At 40.4% G+C, this 20,384-nt stretch overlaps 1 protein-coding gene across 1 annotated transcript in view; it reads left to right on the forward strand.

Moving 5' to 3' along the window:
• Positions 1 to 20,384, forward strand: part of LOC145402544 (2-hydroxyacyl-CoA lyase 2-like) — a 172,828-nt gene that overhangs the window by 38,212 nt on the left and 114,232 nt on the right. Inside the window, exons 4-6 of the mRNA XM_080274549.1 lie at positions 5,491 to 5,655; positions 8,311 to 8,422; positions 9,454 to 9,554. Coding sequence (XP_080130675.1) covers positions 5,491 to 5,655; positions 8,311 to 8,422; positions 9,454 to 9,554 — 378 coding nt within the window. The remainder of the gene's footprint in view (positions 1 to 5,490; positions 5,656 to 8,310; positions 8,423 to 9,453; positions 9,555 to 20,384) is intronic.

The raw sequence follows: 20,384 nt of genomic DNA on the forward strand, positions 1-20,384 counted from the left end.
TATTTACAGTGCAATTTTAGACGGGGAATCTTCATATATTTATTACAGATGTAATGAAGAACTCCAGTAGAATATACATATGGGTTACTTCATAGGTTCTTTCTTATCATTATGACACAGTTGGTGCCTAAGGGTTAAGTTCATTTATTGCACATTAAATAGATTTACAGATAAGATGATTGTTAATGTTACTGTCAGAGATAGGTGTGTTGCTTATAATAATAATAATAGTAGTAGCAGTAGTAGTAATAGTAGTAGTAGTGGTAGTAGCAGTAGTAGTAGTAGTAGTGGTAGTTGTAGTAGTAATAATAATAATAAGTGACAACAATAGTAATAACAGTAATAGTGAAAATGATGACGATAGTGATAATAATAACAATAATAACTATAATAATCCCCTCCCCGTAAAACAACTAACTCAAAGTCAAATGGCCACCCCTTATGGGATTATGGCGCCTGGCAATAGATAGATAGATAGATAATAATAATAATAATGATAATAATAGCAGTAGAAGTAGTAGTAGTAGTAGTAGTCTATTTATCTATCTACTGCCAGATGCCTCAATCCCATTCGGGGTGGCCACAAACAAATTGCCTCCACGTCGCCCTGTCCCCCGCCATTTCACTGCCATGCTCCCAACTCACACCCCCCTCTGTCATATACCTCTCCACCCCATCCCTCCATCTCATCCTCGGCCTTCCCCTCCCTCTCCCCCCCTGCACCTCACTCACATACACTCTCTTCGTCAGTCTTTCACCCTCCATCCTCTCCACATGGCCAAACCACCTCAGTGTATTCCTTCTAATGCTTCCTTTCACATCCACATCCACACCACAATGCTCCTTTATATTCTCATTTGTCAGCCTGTCTCTCCATGTGACTCCACAGGCTCCTCTTAACCCCTTAACCACGGGGCGTCACTTTCGTGACGCTTGGGAGCAAGGGATCATACCGCGGGGCGTCGCTTTTGTGATTCTGTGTTATTTTGAATTCACCCGGGCTTCCAAGTGGTGGCTTGTATCATCTATCAGTACTGCCAATGTCCAACACTAATCAGCACTCCTAATCTCATCTGTACTCCCATTCATTGTTGACAATTTAGCCATTTCTCCCCGTTCTTGACTCCCCTCCGTACCCCCCCTCCATTACCCTATCCTCTCGCCTGCCTGGCCGTGCTACGCTAAGTATATCTTCCCTGGAATTTTTCACTGATTTCATCCATTGAAATAAGCCCGATGCCCTATTCTTATACCAAATAATATATACAAGAAAGAAATAAGGTAAGTGAGAGTCCCATACACCTGGAATTGGCTAATTATCACCTGAGAACACCTCACGTGCACTCGTTCGCTAATTTTCGCTGTTTATTTCCCCTTGAAATATGCCGTATAATCTATTTTCGTAATAAATATACATATAAGGAGGGAAGGGAGAAGCCTAAGTGATATTTACATTCACCTGGAACTACCTAATTTATAATGTATTGTCTAGATTTCCTGCCAATCATTTCACTGCTATATATTAGCTGTGGTCAAGAGGCTAACATTGGCAGTAATGCATTTCCCTAGGTAGGCCACCACCCCGGCCCACCCTAATCAGTTCACTCTCATCTTCCAATGTGGAGGTACGTCTGTTTGCTCATGCTGACTTCAGGGCCTTTTCACCCCCATGCAAAGGGCCCTGTGACCTTTACCCCCTACTAAACCTCGTGTGGAAAGAGGTTAAGGGGTGACAATTGATAAAAGAGTGATTACGATCTTTCTATTGAGTAAAACAGTGCAAGTGGAATTGTAAATAATGTGTAAATAATGTGTAAACAGCAAGTGAAAGTAATGAATGTAAATATACGTGAACAGTGGAAAATAGTTTTATAAGCTACTTGAAGTGACAGTGCATAACACAGTGTAAATAAAATAGAAATGTAAATAACGTAAATAAAATAGAGAACGTAAATAGAAATGTAAATGAGTAGTATTATAAAAATACGAGTATATACCCTAGGAGTAATGAAAGTGAAAGTTTCACTCTAGCATGTCTGAATGCCATGAGTTATGAGAGTGAAGGTGAAAGTGACATTCACTCTCAATGTTAGTATACAAGACGAGAAAGTGAATGCTATGTATTTTACTGAAAGAAATTGAATCCCTACAGTGACAATAAACTAATAATGTACTACTGAAGGAAACTTATGGATAAAGACTGTAGATATATATAAGTGTTATATAATAATAGAAATATAAAGTGTGAGGGGTTTTATGAATAATAAATGACAGAATACCAACAGCGAACTAGCGCAAGTGGGAAGGTCATACGCGCTTGTAATTTTCATTGCTTTCACAGTGGTTTTTATTTGGAGTATGGATCCCAAACTACTTGATAATCATAGAGTAGTGTTTATAGTGTTAATATCAGGCTGTGATAATCATATTACGGGTTGTCGGGAAGTGTAAAGTGGAGACATCGTTACCCAACTTCAGAGGTCTCCACAAGTCCTACAGTAATCGACGAAGGCTCAACAAACATCCCAGGAGAAAGCTGAAGGTATGTGTCATATGCATATATAATTTTAATATTCTAGGACTAATAACTGATTTTTGGCAAATATTTTAGAGTCTGTCGGAACCCGAATAACCCCGCTGGAGACGCAAAACATTGGGAAACATCCCCGCGGTGTAAGGGTTAAGTAACTCATTTCCACTGCTCTCACTCTTGACTTGTGCCCTTCCAACAACGTTCAAGCTTCACTTTGATACGTTAGGGTTGGTATCACAATATTGTCATGTAGTAACTTTTTCACTTCCATGCTCACTTCCCTGTTTCTTATCACGGCTTTCAAGGAACCAGCAACCTTTCTTCCCTGCTGTACCCTTTCAAGCACTTCACCCTCCAAACCTCCATCCTTACTCATCACACTACCCAAGTATTTAAACGTACTCACATTTTCCAATTCCTCACCATCCAACCTCGCTGTACATTCACTGACTTCGCCTCTCTCAGAGACCATCACTTTACTCTTCCCTACATTCACCTTTGGATTCCGTTTCTTACACACTCTCCCAAACTCATCCACCAAGCCTTGCAACTCCCGTTCGTGTTCACTCAACAACACAGTATCATCTGCAAACAACAGTACAGGGAGTTTCCACACTACCCTCTCTCATCAGGGCCACTCCAGCATCCACTACCCTACCTTGTACCTCTTTTACTACCCCATCCATGTACAGATTGAACAACCATGGAGACATGACACATCCCTGTTTCAACCCAACCTTCAAAGAGAAAAATTCACTCAGTTCACCATCCACATGCACTGCAGCCTTAGCACCATCATACATACTCTTCACAGCATTCCACAACTTCCCATCTACTCCATATATTCTTAATACTTTCCACAATCCTTGTCTATCCACCCTGTCATATGCTTTCTCCAAATCCATGAATGCCGCATACAACTTCTTTCCCTTCTCTAGAAACTTTTCCACTAAAGATCTAAGAATGAATATCTGATCTACACAACCTCTTCCCTTCCTAAAGCCTCCCTGTTCTTCTCCAACTAATTCCTCTGTTATTTCCCTAACTCTGTCAATAAGTATCCTATCATACACTTTTCCTATTATACTAAGAAGACAAATGCCCCTATGATTACCAAACACTTCTTTTTCCCCTTTTCTTTTGTACAATTGAATAATTATACCTGACTTCTAGTCCTCCAGAACTCTACCTTCCTTCGAGGCCAATCTGCACATCATCCACATCCATTCTACTACTATCTCTCCCTCATGCTTCAACATTTGACCACACACTCCATCAATTCCCGGGGCTTTCCCCAATTTAACATTCTTCATTGCTTCCACAACTTCTATCCTACTGATTTCTTTCTGTCATCTCTCCTCCCTCCTTCTCCCAGCCATTCCCCAGCCACTTATACTCGCATCACTTCCATCCTCTATGTTCAACAATTCCTTAAAGTGTTCTCTCCATCTGCTCACTTTTTATCTCTTCTCCACTAGTAATCTACCATTTTTATCTTTCACTCCCCTGCTAACTTCACTTCCACCCTGTCTTACTCTCTTCACCTCTTTCCAGAACATTTTCTTACAGTCCCTCCACTTTACACTCAAATTCCTTCCAAATTCCTCATCCACTCTCTTCTTACTCTCTCTTACTAATCTTTTTACCTCTCTCTTTCTTTCTCTCTATAACTCTCTCTTCCGCCTTTCAACTTCTTCCACGCCCCTATTTCTCATCCATTCATTGTATGCTTTCTTCTTTTGTGCCACAGCCTGTCTCACCTCTTCATTCCACCACGCTGTTCCTTGCACCCTCCTCCGTCTTCTCTTTATCCTATACACCACATCACATGCTACACATATTTCTTCTGTAAATATCCTGCACACACCTTCCACGTCTCCCATCTGCTCCAATTCATATTTGCCCAATCGTTCCTCCACTTCTTTCATATACTCTGCCTTTTTCTCATCCTCTTGTAACCTTTCCACTCTCCTTGCAACTACTCCTTCTTCCCGTCCTTCCCTTCTTCTATTACTCCATCTTAGTTTGGTCTTGATTCTGACCACCACCAAGTAGTGGTCAGAAAGTCTACTCCCCCAACCTCTATAGGCTCTTGCATTCATTACACATCTTCACATCCTTTCATCCACACACACATAATCAGTCATTGCCTTCCTTTCATTCAGTTCACCACCCACCCTTCTCATCACTCGCCATGTATACCTGTGGATCATTTTATGCCTGAAGAGGGTATTGACTATCACCAACCCCCTCCCAGCACAAATGTCCACTAATGCACCACCATTCTCATCTATCTCAGCAGGCACACCCCACTTACGAACTATTCCATCCACCTTCACATCCTCTACTTTACCATTCATATCTTCGATCAAAAAGTCTCTCTCGTTCCTTCCACACTTTTCCATGCACACTTCCACAGTAACAGTAACAGTAGTTGATAGAGGTACTAGTAACAGTAGTTGATAGAGGTACTAATAAGGATTGATAAAGGTTAGTACGTATCCTGAGGGGTTAAAGGGACTGTGGTAATGTGTGGCTGGGGGAGTGTTTACTGAGGGATGGCTACGGGGATGATGTGGGGCAGGAGGTGGGAAGGGAGGTTTAGCGCAGGGGTGTTGAAGGTGAAATTTGTGAACGTTGGGATAGGGTTGCAAGAGGCAGACTAAAAAAGACCTGAGGGAGGCTGCCATAGATCGAGCATCTTTGAGAGCAGCCATTAAGTTGCCAAGGCCATTGCATACAAGCATGATGAAGTCTTTATAAATGAAATGAAATGAAGCCAAATGTCCATTTGGGGTTTCTTGTTCTTATAATGCCACCAGGGTTGAGTGAGACTGGTCAGCTGTGTTTTCAGTGTCATGACTGTAGTTTAATCCTGGGCCCCTTTGTTCCTGATGTGGCAGAAAAGGATTGGGTGATGGGTGGGTGTTAGTAACGATGATGATTACACATTTCAGGAGGGGCTGCGGCATCTTTGCTAAAGGGTCGTGGGGCTCTGCAAGACATAGACCAAATCTCCCTGTTCAAACCCATCTGCAAGGCCTGCTACTCAGTCACCAGTGTGCGTGACATTATACCCACCATGCTCCTGGCCCTTCAGTTGTCTCAGTCAGGCACTCCAGGTAGGTACAGTAATTCTTCAGTTAGCCCCTTGAATTTTGGTGATTTTTTTTTTTTTTTTTTTTCTCTCCAGTTTACGATTGCAGCTGCCAGACTTTATTTTGACTGAGAAAGGGCCTCTCATATTTAACCCCTAAAAGACTGGCAACTTCTCCAATATACACCCTTGTAGGGTGGCATATTTTTGGAAACATAAAGTATCACGGAATTTGCCTATACATCCATAAATAGATGAGAATGGATGAATAACAAAGGTAAGAAGTATTACTTACGTGATACTGTGTGACAGGTGAGTGTGCGAGGTGGAGCAGAGTAGCGTGTGTGGCAGCTTGTCACTAGCAGGTGGTGGGTGAGACTCTGGGATATCCCGTTCTCTCATATTCTTTACCACTGACTTTATCATTTATGCATTATTTACTATATTCTGTCACTTTGAGCACTTTTTGGAGACCAGGTAATGTAACATTTTGTTGGGGTGTATCACCACAGCGGGTGCTAGGCTGGGGAGACCATGACCTGTCCCGACCTTCCATTGTCTCGGCTAATACTGAGGCTAAGCACGGCAGGGTGAGAGTGGGTATTGGTATACAGGCCTGGGTGGGTAGACAGCATGACAGTAGGGGATAGCGTTGCCATATCGCCCAATTTAACCAGTGAATTATGACAAAAAATGGCCGAATGTTTTGTAATGTTGTGCGCCTTCTCACATACACGTTGCCCATCTTTTAGGGGTTAAGGGGTCTGTTAAGGCTATATCTGACTCCTGTAGCTCAAAAAGCCTTCCCTAAACTGAGCAAAATCATCAGGAGATGGCAAGAATCAAGGTGGAAAAGACATCCCCAGACTCATTTGGCCATCTTGCATTGCTTGAATACTTTTCACCCCTGGAACTTTACTTTTTTTTTTCTTTAGACAGTTTAATGCGGAGAAGATCTCTTATACTGAAAGTAATTAAAACTACTTTTAAAATTTTGGGACAGTTTTAGGAGGATAATGTAGTGGGACAGTTGTTAAGAAACTCTTAATCATTTGTATCAAAGAGTATCTTCAGAAGCATGAATCATCACATGGCAGAACTGGTTGTTATTAAAACTATGTTTCTTTGTGTTTCATCATAGCAAAGAATCTCTTTTCTTCATTTTTATCACCATGAGATGATTTTATTCGCCACACGAGAGACTTTTGAAAGTAGAGGGACTTAGATACAGCCTGTATTAACCCATTCACTACTAAGGGCTCTCAGAAGCTGAAATGAATTTTGTATGGTGGGAATTAAATGATGATAACATTCTTGGGCTGATTTAGCATGTATTCACATTACATATTTTTTATTCATGCAGTAGGATATCTTTGTAATTTTTTCTTGTTACCTGAAGATAATTACACTTAATTACAGGAAGATCTCTCATACTTAATCTAATGCAATTAATGTAATTTTTTCTCGAGAGCTACCTTATGGTAATTTTAGTGCATTAGAGGAAGATCTATCACACTGAAGGTAATAAAGCAGTGTGCAATGTAACAAGGAGGATAACTTTATCAATACTCATCACTTAAAAAGTGTGAGAAGTGCTCTGAGATAGTTTAGGTTATGTGGAAAGAATGGAGAATGAATGATTAACCTGTTAGTGAGGTGGAAGAGAAGATCGAGAATGACATGGATGGAGAGGTATATAAATATGAAGGAGGGTGGTATGAGTTGGAGGTGGAGCAGTCTGATGGCAAAGGACGAGATGGAATTGAAGCAGTTTGTTTGTCACCACTGCCTCTTGGATTAAAGCATTTGACTGTAGATTGATTTATCTTCTTGCTGTACATACTTTGTCAGTAGCTTTATTATTACCATTTACCTCATGTTCAGTAATACCTTGTCATTTAAGAATTAGTTGGCATATAATGAGGATTGCTGTTGCTGAGGTTAACATTATCATCATCACTGTATTTACTTCCTCTTCAAGTGCACAAGTGCTGGAGAGAGATGCCATTTAGTGGGGTCACTAATATAACCATGTGAATTAACTGCCGAGTTATAAGTTCTTCAGTGTCCGTCTTACCCCGAAAAGGGGTAACTTCAGCATGCAGTCCACCAGGTTCATCTTTGAGATGAACCTGGTTTTGCAGCAGCTACTACTACTGCTACTATTCTTATGCACTTTGTCACTACTGTGAAGTGAGCCAATTTCAGATATGTGGGGCAGTTGCAAGCAGTTTGCTTTTTCCTTATCCTCGGAATGAATGGTTTTACTATTTTCGTTATGGAAATGTTGTGTTTACTTTAAAGTGTGCTTATGATTATAACTAAAGCAGTTTCTAAGATACCATTTATTTTCATTTAAATTTCATGTAACTCTTTACTATTTTCCCACGTATCAGGCATTGACCAACTTGACACTCCCGTTGCTATTACTGTTCATGCCATGTTCACGGTGCAGGAGAGGGACACCTTCATGTGATGATGCAGTTTTAACATGGTGGCTCTAGTGCCCAGTTATACTAATGTCTCCCAGTTCCCTCACTATCCCCCATAAGGAAGATGATGGACTGTAGATGGGCAGCTTCAGCCTGCAGTCCATCGGGTTCATATCCAGATGACCTTGGGGCTGCAACCACCACCACCAATTTCTTTTCATAATCATCATAATTACCCTGTCATGCAGGACCAGTGTTCATTGAGTTCCCGATTGACGTGTTGTACCCCTTCACCATGGTGGCCAAGGAGGTGGGGGCAAAGTCTCAGGGCAAGACAGTTGTGCAGAAGGTGGTTAACTGGTGAGTAATATTAACTCTTTAATCTCTCCAGTCCAGTGATTTTTACTTTATTTTAGTAATTTCCTTATGATTTTATTCAGCTTGGGTTAGACTTTTTGAACTTGAGTAAATAGTTAGATATTGCTTTCACAAATTTCTCCAGTACCTACTAAAGAATAATCTTTATTATTTTAGTAGCAAGAGTACACTAAAACACAACCCAAGCATTCCTCAGCCATCACAGTGGCCAGGGGATCAGAACCTTCTCTTATTATGACTGGAGACAAAAGGTTACCATCATCTCAGGGAGATACTGCTGGCCTTGCACAGCACTCCCAGGTGGGGAACTAAACCATATTTACACAGTCAAAACCTGGGCACATACATATTTTGCCTTGTGGAGAGGATGGAGAGCAAAAGACTAACGAGGAGAGCGTATGTGAGTGAGGTGGAGGGGGGGGGGAGGGGGAGGCCTAAGATGAGATGGAGGGATGTAGTGGAGAGGTATATGAGAGAGGGAGGTGTGAGCTGGGGGGAGGGTAGTGAAATGGCAGGGGACAGGGCAACATGGAGGTGGGCCACCCATTATGGGATTAAGGCAACTGGCAGTAGATAGATAGAGAGATATCTCTTCTATCCAGCTACAGCCTGTTCTTTGGGATAGGTTGATGTGGTCAGCCTTGGATGGTAGCTGGCACAGGGGAAGGGAAAATGAAACCCAAGGTCTGAGGTAGGGTTAGTAACAGTAAGGGTAGATGGCCTTTTAAAAACTTGCCCAGATTTACTTGTTGGTGACTCAGCATTGGTGCTGGAGTTGCATGGCATCCAGCATCATTATTAATTGCCATGAAAAGTTGACAAAAGCATACACGTACATGCATGACCAGTGCTTAAAAAAAAAAAACAATATGTGTACAGCAATTTTTTTTTACTCCAACCCTTTCACTGTTAAGAGATTAGTCTTGCCTTTAAAATTAGCTGGTGGTAACCTGAGTTAAAGACAAAAATACAGCATAGTAGGGAAGGAAATGACAAGTTGTTCCTCTTGCTAGGTACCTTGGGAACTATCTTGATAACTTGTTTGCTGGGGCCTGGGAGCCACGTGACACCAAACCTCTTCGTGTCTCCATTCCTTTTGCCAAACCAGAGCAAGGTAGGTACTTTATATTGTTTCTTTTTTTCCCTCCCATTGCTTTTTTATTTAGGCCACCTTGCCTTGTTTGATAGTAGGTGCCAGAGTCAGGAACCTATTCCTAGTGACAAAAAGAGACTCTGTACACTCTTTTTCATCTTAACTTGGCCTAGATTTTTGTTCCCTTGCAATGTATTTCACATGGCTCGGTGGCAGAAAAATATAGTGCCACTGCTCTACATCCTTTCCGTAGAATAAGTACAGTATGTCTTTGTGGCTAGCATCGTATTTTGATATGTAAATTTGTTGTTACAACTTAGTGTTCATGATGGGGAAAGGGCAGCTTTAGGTCAAGTTTAAACGAAAAATGTATAGCACCTACTTTTTAGGAGTTCTTTTTCATATTACAAGTCTTTACCTGATAATGAAGGTAATGGAGACAGTTTTAGAATAACAGAGTGAATATTGATGAGCTGCAATTTGGGTTTATGCCAGTCAAAGTGGTCAAAGAAGAGAGGGAGTGGCCATGTGCGATTTGCCACAAGGTCGTGGGTAGCATTTCCATCTTGGGCAGTGTTTATGGTAAGTGGATGCATACGAGATGTATGGTAGTGGTATTACAGGTAGACCGTGAGATAACGCTGATTTCATGTGTGCAGTGTGTCGGGGAGAGCATGTGAAGCTTGCCAGGCGTGAAAGGATTGAACTTGTTGGTGAGTCTCTTGAGTGCGTGGCAAAGTTTATTATTTGGGAGACATGTTATGTGCTGGAGGTGGGGCTGGAGCTAGCTCTGTGGCTAGAGTGAGGAGTGGCTGGAAAAAATTCAGAGAACTGTTGCCTCTCCTGACATTGAGAAGGCTATCCCTCCATGCTAAGAGATATTTGTAGGTGGCATGTGTTAGGCGTGTAATGCTGTATGGTAGTGCGACTTGGGCAGAAAAAGAAGAGGATATTTGCATGCTGATATGTACACAAAGGGCAATGATTAGGTGGATGTGTTGTGCGTCCCTGAGTGCGAGGCCTGGGGGGGGCTTGCACTCAGGGGAAGAGTTGAGAGGTAGGGTGGATCTGGAGTGTACTGGTGTTGTGATGAGGAGAGGTAGATTGAGATGGCTTGAGCATGTGTAGAGGATTGGGGATGATAATTGGGTGCAGAAAGTGAGAAGTGTTAATGTTGGGGGTAGGGTGCTGAGAGGTAGACTGAAAAAGACCTGGGATGAGGTCATTGAGTGTGGCATAAGGGATAAGAGACTAAATAGGGAAGCTGCCAGAAATTGAGCTGCATGGAGAGCTACCTTTAAGTGACCAAGGCTGACATATGCAAGCACGTTGGAGCCTTCAAAAACGAAATGAAACGAGCAGCTTCAGGAACAATATATAGCAATGAAAGGGGGCTGTACTTTGTTTTTGTTTGAGAAAGCTTGAGATGGAGGAGTGGCTGGTTAGAGTGGTTGTGGCTATGTATGTAGTTGCTCGCACCCAGGTGAAAATGAGTGGAAATTTGAGTGATGAGTTTTCCTTGAATGTTGGCATGTATCAGGGGTCAGTCTTCAGCCCCTTGTTGGTCATGGTGCTTGAAGTTCTCGTGTGATTTCAGAAATGGGCTCGCATGGGAGATGTTGTATGCTGATGACTTGGTGTTGATTGCAGAGAATGAAAGGGAGATGGAAGTTGCTGTAGCTTTAGGAAATGGAGAGACTGACTTGGGCACAAGGGTTTGAGAGTAGATGTGGATAAAACAAAAGGGGTGATATCTAGGGCATGTGATGGTACTGTCAAAGCAGAGGGAGTGTGGCTTTGTGCAGTTTGCCACAAGGGTGTGGGAAGTAACTCCATCTTACACAGTGTTTGTGATAAGTGGATACATAAGAGATGTAGTGGTATCAGAAGTAGGCTGTGAAATGTTGATTTCATGTGTGCAGTGTGATAGGGAGAACTTTTAGAGATTGTCAGGCATGGAAGGATTGATCCTGCAGGAGAGTCTCCTGAGTTTTTAGTTTTTGTCATTTGGAGGACATATTATGTGCTGGAGGTGGGGCTGAATGCCAGCTGTGTGGCTAGGGTAAGTAGTGGTTAGAGGAAGATTGGGACCTGTTGCCACTCCTAACACTGAGAGTGCTCTCCCTCCATGCTAAGGGATCTTTATATGTATTTACCTATTTGTAGTATACAGGAATTGAGCAATGATCGTGTTGTCCTGTCTCCATATCCACATTTATCAAGTCTACCTTTACACACATGAATGTTTTTCTCATGCACCACCTCTTTGTCTAAGTTGTTCCAAATATTTAAGTATTTACCTATTATACCTAGTTGTGATATACACGGAATGTACTATGCTCGTGGGTTTCCGTCGCTGTTTCTCAATAAATTGAGTTTAGCTTTAAACTCGTTTAAGTTTTTAGACTGGACGATCTCTTTGTCCAGGCTATTCCATAAGTCTATACTTCCGTAAGGAAAGCTATATTTCTTGATATCCTTCAAGCAGCTTGACTTTTTCAATTTCATTCCGTGTCCTCTTGTTGCTCTCTTATCTCATACAAACAGATCTTCTTTGTCAATTTTATCTACTCCCACCATGATCCTGAACATTGCAATCATGTCTCCCCTCTTTCTCCTTTCCTCTAAGGAAGGCAAATCCAGTTTTTCCAGCCTCTCTCTGTATGACAGGTCTGTCAGACTGGGGAGCATCTTGGTTGCTGTTCTTTGTATTCTCTCAATCTTGTTTATATCTTTCTTTTTGTGTGGGGACCACACTACCGCTGCATATTCTAACCTGGGGCGGATCATTGCCACTATCAATTTTTTCATCATCTCCTCATCCATATAATGAAATGCTACTCTTATGTTAGTCAAGAGTTTATAAGTCTCTCCAACTATCTTGTTAATGTGCTTTTCTGATGACAAACTATCTTGGACCAGCACTCCCAAATCTTTCTCTTCTCTCCTTTTGGTGATTAATTCATTACTCAACCAATAATTCAGTGATGGCCTTCTGGTACTTCTACCCATTTCCAATATTTTACATTTCTTTACATTAAATTTCATTTCCCATGTCCGGCTCCAATTGTGTATCCTGTCCAAATCCTCCTGCAGTATTTTACAATCCTCCTCAACCTCTATCTTCCTCAAGATCTTTACATCATCAGCAAACAGACTTGCATAACTGTTCACTCCATCTACCATATCATTTACGTAAATCAGGAACATTACTGGTGCCAACACCGAGCCTTGAGGGACTCCACTTGTTACTTCCCTCCATCCAGACATCTTATCCTTTATTACTGTCCTCATTTGTCTGTCTCTCAAAAAGTCTCTCATCCATTCCAGTTTCCCCTTTAGTCCTCCTATATATTCTAGTTTCCACATTAGTATCTTATGAGGTACCTTGTCAAAGGCCTTCTCTAAGTCTAAGTACACACAATCCACCCAACCATCTCTCTCCTGTACCACATCAATCGCTCTTGAGTAAAAGCTCAACAAGTTAGAAACACATGACCTTCCACTTCTGAATCCAAACTGACATTCAGCCAAAATATTCATCTCTTCCAGATATTTTATCCATCTGTCTTTCAGGATTCTCTCACATAATTTTGCGACCATGCTGGTTAGAGACACTGGTCTATAATTCAGGGGTTCTTCCCTGTTTCCTCCCTTTTAAATTGGTACCACATTTGCCCTCTTTCATTCTTGTGGCACTTTCCCCTCTTCCAGTGAGCATACAATTAAACTGTGAATTTTATCCACCACTTGTTCTCTGCATTCCTTCAGTACCCAATTAGAAATTCCATCAGGTCCTGGGGCTTTCCTTACTTCTTGAGTTTCCAGTAATTTATGCACTTCCTGTACCTCCACTTTTATATCTTTCATCACCGGAACATTTCTAATCACTCCCTCCCCTTCCACAAGCTCCTTTTCTTTAGTGAAAACTGTTTGTTCATTATTTCTGCTTGCATTGCCGCATCCTTAAAGACCTCTCCTTCTACTTTCAGTTTGGTGATTCCTTGCTTTTGTTTCAGTTTGCCATTAACAAATCTGTAAAACAGTTTGGGTTCATCCTTGCATTTGTCTATTATACCTTTTTCAATTCCTTTCTTCTTCTCTACGTATTCTTGTGTATTCATTTCTTGTTCTTTTATATTCTTTCTTTGTTCTGTTGTTACCTCTCTTTCTCCAATTGTTCCACGCCTTATCTCTCTCTTTTTTTGCTATCATACACCTTCTATTAAACCACTCCTTTTTCCTGTTTTCTTTCCCTCTTACTCTTGGTACAAATTTTTCCACTCCCAAATTATAGAGGTCTAGAAAGATATCCCACTTCCTCTGTATCTCTCTTGTTTCTCTGAATTTTCTCCAATCTGCATTTTCAAAAAAGTTTCTCAATCCTGTAAAATTTGCTTTCCCAAAGTTGCATCTTCCCTGTCTATGAAGCTCGTCTCATGGCTCGACGTTCCCTATTAACATCTGGAACTCAGTGACCATGTGATCACTTTTTCCTAAAGGACAGAGATATTTCAATGATTCTATTACATCGGGTTCTTTGGTGAACAGTAAATCTATCCTTGCTGGTGTGTCCTCACCTCGAAACCGTGTCTCTTCTTTGACCCATTGCGTCATCACATTATTCATTATTATATTTAATAACATAGTGCCCCACGAATCCTCGCCGCCTCCCGAGTACCATTCCTCCCAGTTCACCTCTTTACAGTTAAAGTCACCCACCAAAATTATATTATTGCTTTTCTCAATTATTTTTTGCAAATAGGTAGCCATATCTGACATCTCATGGTATTCATCATCCTTCCATGCTCTCGTCTTTGGGGGAACATACACTACCGCCATATCTCTCTTAACAATCTCTCCAGTTTCTAATTTCATATATATCACTTCAGCCCTGCCTTCTCCCATTTCCACAGTATCTACATTTATGTTGTTCTTCACTGCTATCATCACTCCTCCTCCCTTTTTTTTCTTTCCTGTCTTTTCTCCACAGTTTGTATTTACCATCTCCCAAATGAACATCAATATTTTCTCTTAATTTGGTCTCTACAAAGCACATGACATCAGGTTCATGTTCTCTCAAGAAATCGTTAATTTCGATCCTTGTCAATATGAAACCATCAACATTAGTATATATCACCTTCAAATTATTTTTGACGTTTTTAATACCCTCTTCTCTCCTACTCTTTGTCCGTACCACTTCCTCAACTTCTGATCTTTCACAACCATCTCCCTTAGTTTCCTTCACTTCTATTTCCTTAAATACCATTTCCTTACTTTCATATCCAATACTCTCCAAAAAAAAGTATTACATTCTTCCTCTGTCCTTTTATCATTTTTTTCCTTTACTTCTTCCTTTAATGATTTTAAAACTTCTCTTTCTTCTTCATTCAGATCTTTTCTTATTATAATATTTTCCATCCCCGCCTCTTTACTTAATTTCCAGGTCACTTTAAGTATCTCATTTATTACACTTTCTGATGACAACTTACTCTCATTGGTCTTGTTTCCCCTTTCTTATAAGGCCCTGTCCTCCTTACTTCCTCAATTTCTTTTACCCACTTGTCTCCTTCGGGGTCAATCTTGCCTAATATTTCTCTCACCAAGTTCGTGTCTCTCTCGAGTCCTACGAACCTAACCTTTTCTTCCTCTTCCCTGTTTCCAAATACTACCACACATCTGCTCCTTTCTACAGTTTCTCTCACTATTTTCTCTTTTTTCTTCAGTATTTTCACTACATTTTCTTCCATTTTTTTCTTGTTCATTTCCCTTTCTTCCTGGATGATCTCTCTTAAGCTGACCACTTCTTTCTGTTCTTCTTCTACATGTGCCCACTTTGCCTTATGTTCTTCTGATACATTACTCACCTTCTCTGTTTTATTAGTACTCTCTTCTAGTTTCCTCCTCAATTCAACATTTTCCTGCTTCAAATTTCTAATCTCTTCATTCGCTGTTTCATTGGATTGGATCAGACTCTGTATGGTAGTTTCCGTATTTTCAGACACATCCTTTATCACTAGATTCTCTACTTTCTTTTCAAGTTCACTAATCCTCATAATTAATGTTTTAACCAGGTCCATGACATTGGTATTTGTATCAAATCCTTGAAATTCTACTCCCTCATTGTTTACATTTTTGGCCATGTTTGATGTTGGTTAAATACCAAAACAGCTGTTACCGAAAAAAAACTACAAACATTCATGTATAGTCTAGCCAATAAATCTTTACATTTTTGGTAGTCTATTAACTTTCATTATTTTAAATTTAAAACAAGACCTTAGGAGACAATTCCTGAAACTACTTAAGGTTAGCAGCGATGGCTGGGACGTCTGCTCTCTTCGGCTGTTTCTCCGTGTGTGTGACCTGTGTTAGGAGTGTAATGCGTGATGGTAATGAAATCTAGGCAGTAAAGGAAGAAGATATTTTTTGGGCCAGATGTACAGAAATGACAGCGATTAGATGAATATGTAGTACGTCCTTGAATGTAAGGCCTTGGGGATCTAGGATTGCAATTGAAGAGCTGAGAGGAAGTCTGGAACTAGAGTGTATTGGTGTTGTGATGAGGAAGGGTAGATTGAGCGTGTTGAGAGGGTAGAAGACAGCAAGTGAGTGCAGTAGGTGAGAAGTGTAAATGTTGAGGGTAGGGTTGCAAGAAACAGACCAAAAAGGACCGGGGGTGATGTCACAGAGTGTGACCTCAGGGATATGGTACTGAATAGGGAGATTGCCAGAGATTAAGCAGCATGGAGAGCCGTCATTAGATGACTAAGTCCAACACATGCAAGCAAGTTGGAGCCTTTCTAGACGATACAATTTCACCTCACCATTGCCTTGTGCACAGCCTATGTCATTTTGATAACAATAATAATCATCCATCCATTCATCATCTAATCCTGTGCCACCCCATGAGGAGCATAGGAGCCCAGGCTAGGCAAGTTGGTCCTGACATTCAAGATGAGAGTGACCAGCTTCACTTATCCCTGAGTGGCATTATGTGAGCAGGAAACCCCAACCACCCCTTGAATATAAACCTACACCGGCTCAATCCAGTTGCAGCACCTAGATTACCCACTAAACCACTAGGTGCCATAATTTGGTTTTATGGTTACCACCCAGCGTGATAAATGGTTTCCTGGTGCACAGGAAACCATTTGGCATGCCGTTCAGTGTAGAGTCACCCACAGGCAGAAGGAAGAGGAGAGAGTGAAGGAAAGAAAGACAGAAGAGGGAGTATAAAGTCACCCGTAGGCAGAAGGAAGAGGAAAGAATGAAGGAGAGAAAGAATAGGAAGAAAGGAAGAGAGGAAAAAGCAGACATCCAAAGCAGCATTACATCGAGTGAGTGGATGGTGAGCGCCCCCACCTACCGCAAATAATAATAATGATAATAATAATAGTAATAACAGTAATAATAATACTCCGTTACAACAACAACAACAGCTTCTACTACTACTGCTACTACTGTAACTACTGCTACTATTACTGCTACTACTACTACTACCAAAGAGTATAGAGAAAGATAAGAGGGGACAGTCGCGCGAGTCTCTTTGGGAAAAGTGTAACTCCGGGAACGGTGGCGCCGCCCGACGGCAGGCACGGAAATTGTGATAGCAGTTGTTTGTGCTGGCTCACACCACGCCAGTGTTTAAGGCGAATGTTAGCACTTATGTGGGTTGTAACAATATCTTAAGCTCCATTATTGCCTATGTACAGTATATATAAAACGATGCACTAATTTGGAAATCTTACTAAATATTCTGCAGGAAAAAATTAGGAAATAAGTACAAATGAGTGGCGCTCGTCACTGACAACTCATACCTCTTGACATGATACACTGGCCTCTGACTGTGGTTTACATCTTCATTTAAATCTCCTGGCATTAAATCAAATGTCATTCAAAAGGTTGAGATGTAAGGAGTAAATAAATGAGATATATTAGGCCAATGTAATAAAGAAATTGAAACTCTTAATTGCAAATAAATAACAATACTGTATCTGGAGCAGCATTATTATGATAAGAAAATATCTGTTCTGTCTGCAAGTATAGCTGTGAATGCAGACAGAGGGAGCATATCTATGTTCCCTGGTTTTACGGCCTAACCTAACCTATCATTCTAACCTAACTTAAACCTTACTTAACCTAACCTATCCTTGGGAACATAGGAATGACCCCCAGAGAGAGAGAGAAGAGGGAGAAAGGGAGGGTTACCAGTAAATTACCAGAAAAGAAGTATATAATAGTGATGAATATATACCAGTAGTTGAAGATTATCTCTTGGTTCAAATTATTCTGTTATATATTTCAACCTCTACAAATTAACAATCATGGAATAATGACAGTGTCAATCTCAATACTAATCAAAGCGCTTTTGCTGCATATGAGGAATTATTGTACCAACAATGTATTTTTTTACAAAAGATAAAAATAACTGCAACTTTTTGAAGGGGGGTGTAATGCCATACTTTATAAATGTATATGCAGGGTTGGTGGCTATTAACACGTTGACCGCTTATCGGGCCATCGATGTACCGAGCAGAAGTTTCCCCCTCAGCGTATTGGTACATCCTTGACCCGAATGTCCTTTTTCAAAAGCTTTTGAAAACGTTAGTATATAATCAATATTTATTTCCATTTGCATTTATTAAAGCTACAGATGTGCTGCAATGGTATTATTTAATACAAAAATACTTATACATAGGTAAGTTATTGATTAATAATCAGCTAAAAATTTATTTGTTTTTCGTTCATCATTTTTTATACAAAATCAGTTTTCACACAATACAGTTAGCTCAAATGCATTATAATCAATATCATAGAAAGGCAGGTATCAAATATAACACTTATGAATGCATTTCTTGTATAAAAAGTAAAAAATCAGCACTCCGTTTTAAAAAAATTTGGATATTATTTCATAAAATAAAACATAGTTCCAAGATGCACAAGAAGCTTGGTAACAATTTATAAACAGTAACTGTAAAGGAAAATACTGCTAAATTTAAAAAAAATCTAAAAATTTAAATCTTATGATAAATGAAGGTTATATAAAACATACGAAAATAATTAACTATTACACTATATGACTCGTAATTTGCAAAACTGAATATCCAAATATCTAATTTTTGCCCTGTATTATATAACCTATTAGTATGAAGCTGCATGCTTTTCACTGAAACATGAAATACAAAGGTGGGGTTGTCCATCACACCCAACACAGAAGGTTGATACTCTCCTTGGAGAGAGAGAGAGAGAGAGAGAGAGAGAGATGTGCAGCTTATTGAAATAATAAGACATATTTTATAGGTACTAACAGGTATATACATTAGAAAATACACATTTTTCTAAAGTAATGAAATGGTTCATCAATGCACCAATTCGCAGAGCAACAAGATATCATCAGTAGGTCGCGTATTGGTACCCAGATGCACCGAGGCAACCTCGGTACATCGATGCACCAATACGCGAGGGGAGAAAAATATATTAGTGGTCGGCGATTCGGTATACATATGTACCACGACTTTTACTGCTCTAACTAATGCACCACCCTCTAAGAGTGAATCATACCTCCTCTCCCTCCGAAAGTCCAGCGGACACTGGCAGGAGAGTGAAGTGAAGTTGACGCTGGGAGGGCGAGAGTGCAGGGTTGCCAAACGCGGCGAACGTGTTAAACAATGGTTTAAACCAAGCATTTTTTTTTTTTTTTTTTTTTTTTTTTTTACCAAGTCTGTCTGTCTCTGTCTGTCTGTCTGTCTCTCTCTCTCTCTCTCTCTCTCTCTCTCTCTCTCTCTCTCTCTCTCTCTCTCTCTCTCCTACAACTAAATTTTAAAAATTTTCAATTCCAAAAGTAAAAGAGGTCTTCCATGGTTTACTAAACCTTAGCTTAGTGATTAAAAAGCATGTGAGACAAGTGTAGCTGACTGATAAAAGTTGATAAAATCATGTGAGACAAATGTAGCTGGCTGATAAAAGCATGTGAAACAAGTGTAGCTGGCTAATAAAAAGCTGGCTGATAAAAGCATGTGAGACAAATGTAGCTGGCTGATTAAAGCATGTGAGACAAATGTAGCTGGCTGATAAAAGCATGTGAGACAAATGTAGGTTGCTAATAAAAAGCTGGCTGATAAAAGCATGTGAGACAAATGTAGCGGGCTGATAAAAGCATGTGAGACAGTGTAGCTGGCTGATGAAAAGCTGGCTGATAAAAGCATGTGAGACAAATATAGCTGGCTTTAAAAAGCTTGTGAGACAAATGTAGCTGGCTGATAAAAGCATGTGAGACAAACGTAGCCGGCTGATGAAAAGCCGGCTAATAAAGCGTGTGAGACAAATGTAGCTAGCTGATAAGAGCTGATAAAGACATGTGAAACAAGTGTAGCTGGCTGATAAAAGTTTGCTTTTAGACTAAATCAGGAACCGTATTTTCACTTTTTTATGTCTGAGTTCATGAACTGGTTGTCTTCGAAGTGCTCAGCACAAAAAACACAACTTTCAAACAGAGACTCGGATGTTCTCCTCAGGAGATCTGCCCTCCTTGAATTCTGGACCTATCTCCCTGACCTCTGACTTAACAACACTCAGTAGCCATAGTAGTCTGTAGATAAAACACAAAGAAATTACATAGCATAAGCAAAATAAAAAGAGCCTGATACCCTAGAACAGTGCTCAGTAACCACTTGTAGTGTCTAGATAAATCATGGTGAAATAAATCCCAAAGCAACAGTGAGAATATAACCAATCAGACCAACATTTCTGATAATTTCATCAGCGTGAACTTAGTTTAGATAAGATGTCTATTCTATCTATTGCCAGACGCCATAATCCCGTAAGGGGTGGCCATTTGACTTTGAGTTATTG

The sequence above is a fragment of the Coenobita brevimanus genome, chromosome 58 (assembly GCF_032717465.1).
Source record: "Coenobita brevimanus isolate Jiangsu-jjx chromosome 58, ASM3271746v2, whole genome shotgun sequence".
Lineage (NCBI taxonomy): Eukaryota > Metazoa > Arthropoda > Malacostraca > Decapoda > Coenobitidae > Coenobita > Coenobita brevimanus.